Source organism: Echinops telfairi, unplaced genomic scaffold (genome assembly GCF_000313985.2).
Source record: "Echinops telfairi isolate 266 unplaced genomic scaffold, ASM31398v2 ScPeMD7_34;HRSCAF=130, whole genome shotgun sequence".
In the NCBI taxonomy this organism is placed as follows: domain Eukaryota; kingdom Metazoa; phylum Chordata; class Mammalia; order Afrosoricida; family Tenrecidae; genus Echinops; species Echinops telfairi.
Window position 1 is genome coordinate 985,450 of NW_022103931.1, and position 3,870 is coordinate 989,319.

General features: G+C 39.5%; 1 protein-coding gene across 5 annotated transcripts in view; it reads left to right on the forward strand.

Annotated features, from left to right (window-relative positions):
• ZDHHC15 (zinc finger DHHC-type palmitoyltransferase 15) overlaps positions 1-3,870 on the forward strand; it is a 153,482-nt gene that overhangs the window by 125,521 nt on the left and 24,091 nt on the right. For all 5 annotated transcript variants that reach the window (XR_006680058.1, XR_006680059.1, XM_045290235.1 and 2 more), the window contains one exon: positions 377-474. Coding sequence is in view for 3 of the 5 variants with exons in the window: in XM_045290235.1 (XP_045146170.1) it covers positions 377-474 (98 nt within the window). In the remaining 2 variants the exon portion in view is untranslated. The remainder of the gene's footprint in view (positions 1-376; positions 475-3,870) is intronic.

Below are 3,870 nucleotides of genomic sequence, written 5' to 3' on the forward strand. Positions count from 1 at the left end.
AGGAGTGGGGAAGGGAGAACTAATAGCAATGATGACTATATAACCCCACTCAGAAGGAATGAATAACAGAATGGCAGGTGAACAGATACATTGGATAATATAAGATAGGGGGGTCGAGGGGTAAGGGGGAAAGGAGTTAGAATAATAATAATATTTAATATAATAACAGGGGTGGAGGAGGGCTGAAGGGGAGTTGATACCAAAGAGTGCAAGAAGAAAGAAAATGTTTTGAAAATGATGGTGTCAACAATTGAATAATCATGCTTGATCTAATTGAACAGTGGATTGTTATGATATCTGTAGAGCTCCCAATAAAATGGGGGCGGGGGAGTCTGTGTCAGCTGAAATCGCTTACTGCCTTCTTTCTCTCCACTAGCCTTGGTGATGGACACTTCTTTCCTATGAGATCTATGAATGAGTCGCAGAACCCACTATTGGCAAATGAAGAGTCCTGGGAAGAAGAAGACATGCAAGGTAAGTAGGCCCGGAAGTAAGCCATTTCTCCACGCAGCACACCAAGTACTAAAAAAGTTCAAGTTGACAAAACCAATATAGTTTGATGAGACAATGATACCCCAAAATAGTTTATACTATGCCAACATTCTAATTGCCCTAGAATTAGATGTCATCTTGAGAGGTCCCTGATTATTCAAATTGTTTAGGAAGCAAAATAAACAGTGCTATTCCTGTTTGTTAGCAGTCATGCTATGTAATCACGCCTGGTGCTTTACTTGAGTTAATTCAAGCACTGGATAACAGCATACTTTTCTACACCCTCCTTCATTCACATTGGTTCAGTATTCTTTTTTTTCTTAAAAATCATTTTATTGGGGGCTCATACAGCTCTTATCACAATCCATACATCCATCCATTGTGTCAAGAACATTTGTACATATGTTGCCATCATCATTTTCAAAACATTTTCTTTCTACTTGAGCCCTTGGTATCAGCTCCTCATTTTTCCCCCTTCCCTCCCCGCTCTCCCCTCCTTCATGAACCTTTGATAATTTCTAAATTATTGTTATTTTTTCATGTCTTACACTGATCGAAATCTCCCTTCACCCACTTTTCTGTTGCCCACCCCCCTCCCCGGGAGGGTATTGTATATAGATCGTTGTGATCCGTTCTTCCTTTCTCCCCGACCATCCCCTTCCTCTCCTGGCATTGCTACTCTCAATATTGGTCCTGAGGGCTTTATCTGTCCTGGATTCCCTGTGTTTCCAGTTCCTATCTGTACCCATGTACATACTCTGGTCTAGCCAGATTTGTAAGGTAGAATTGGGGTCATGATAGTTTTGGGGGAGAAAGCATTACAGAACTAGAGCAAAGTTGTATGTTTCATCGGTGCTATACTGCACCCTGACTGGCTTGTCTCTTCCTTGTGACCCTTCTGTGAGGGGATGTCCAATTGTCCACAGATGGGCTTTGGGTCTCCACTCCACACTCATCCTATGCACATTTTTTATGATTTTTTTCTTCTGCTTCTTTGTTGCCTGATACCTGATCCCATCGACACCTCATGATCACACAGGCTGGTGTGCTTCTTCCATGTGGACTTGGTTCTCAGCTAGATGGCCGCTTGTTTATCTTCAAGCTTTTAAGACCCCAGACGCTCTATCTTTGATAGTCGGGCACCATTAGCTTTCTTTACCACATTTCCTTATGCACACACTTTTGTCTTCAGCGATTGTGTCAGGGAAGGTGAGCATCACGGAATGCTAAGTTAGTAGAACGAAGTGTTCTTGTGTTGAGGGAGTACTTGAGTAGAGGCCCAATGCCCATCTGCTTCCTTAATACTTAACATCAAAATATATGTACATAGATTTATTTCCCTATCATTATATATAAATATATTTACATATGTATATGCCTATATTTAGACCTATATTAGTCCCCCTTGCCTCATCGTTCTTTCCTGTATTTCCTTTTACTTTCCTCTGGTTCAGTATTCTTTTAAAGTCATTCTCATTCTCTTTTAGAATGATTTAAATACACAAAAGAATAAATGATAGTATATGGTGGGGGCGGACCTATCTGTACATGTGGTCTTGTCTCCTAAAAGACAGAGAGGCAAAGGAAATATGAAAAAGCAGAATTTTGTCCCCTTAACATTCTACTATGTCATTGGGTAATCTTAAAACTTTTTGTAAGGAACTGAAAGTTTGTTGTTGTTGTTGTTGTTGTTGTTAGGTGCCATTGAGTCAGTTCCCAACTCACGGTAACCCTGTATACCATAGACTGAAACACTGCCTGGTCCCGTGCTGTCCTCACAGTTGTGCTTATGTTTGAGCCCATCGATGCAACCGCTGTGTCACTCTAGCTCATCAAAGGTCTTCCTCTTTTGGTGCCCCACTACTTTACTAAGCATGGTGTCCTTCTCCAGGGACTGGGCTCTCCAGACAACATTTCCAAAGTACATATGCCCTGTCTTCCTATTGCCAACTGTATTCTTTGTCTCCCTATGGTACGATGCCTATTGTTAAAACTTTAATATTTATTTAAATTGATCATCCGAGCCATCAGACATTAGTTTTTTAGCTGCTGGTTCTAATAATGTAGTAGTTAGCTACAGTTTAGTGGGAACCTGTAGAAGTTAGCACAAACAGTACCTGTGGTGAATGAGTGTGCGAAATGGAACTCAAAATAAAAGCCAAACTCACTGCCATCGAGTCATTTCTGACTTACAGTGAACTTTTATAGGGTTTTGAGCCTATAAATATTTCTGAAGCAGACCACCGCAGCTTTCTACCGCAGCATGACTAGTAGGTTTGAATCACTGACCTTGTGGTTAGCAGCTCAATGTGTATCCTATGCCACAAGACTTTCCTAGTAGACTGGAGCTAGGACAGGGAAAAACATTATGGTAGAGAGCAGAAATAGGAATCAAGCCCTTTAAAAATTTTTCATCCAGTTAGGTTATATAGGCCTAGGTTATCTACCTTGAAGTCCAGTTGAGTAAGATATCTTAGTTACATGAGAACATTACATTCTCACAATTCTTGCCCAGCCCAAAAAACCTTATATCCTATTGCTGACTCTATATCGAACATTTGACTGTATTTTAGCCTTTCTTCCTTCAGAATTCATTCTTTTCAAACAGATGTTCACGTAACAGCAATTACAAGTACTAAGAAGTCTTATTTTGATATAAGAAATCCAAACTCTTCACACAAATGAGAGACTTATAGAACTTACCTGGTTTGAAATAGATGCATAATGGAATAAAAGTTCATATCTGAACTTTGGTTTGCTAAGAGGAAAGAACACTTAAAGTGTGGAAGTATAAATATCACATTATATCATAAAAGTTTACTTTCTTAGCTAAAACCAAGCCCATTGCCATCAAGTTGGTTCTGACTCATATCCACTCTGTAAAGGCAGTGTTGGACTGCCCCGTGTGACTTCTAATATGTAAATCCGTACAGAAGCAATCAGCTACATCCTTCTACCGTAGAACTGCTGGTGCTCACTGACTATACAGGTAGCAGCTGAGCACTTTAGCCTCTGTGCCACCAAGGTTCATTTACTTTCTGAAAGTGATCTCCAATTCTGCACTTCTTTAAAGTATTGAATCATAACAAATGTATATATCATTTTACAATTGAGAAAGCACTTTCATATCTGAGGGGGGCGTGCTTCAAAAAGTTCTTGAAAAATTAGAATGAAAATATGAGATTTTTTACCAGGAACTTTCTGAAGTCTCCACAGATCCTATTTTCTTTGTACCTTTAATTTTTTAAAAATCATTTTATTGGAGGCTCATACAACTCTTATCTCAATCCATACATCCATCCATTGTGTCAAGCACATTTGTACATTTGTTGCCATCATCATTCTCAAAACATTTGCTTTCTACTTGAGCCCTTGATA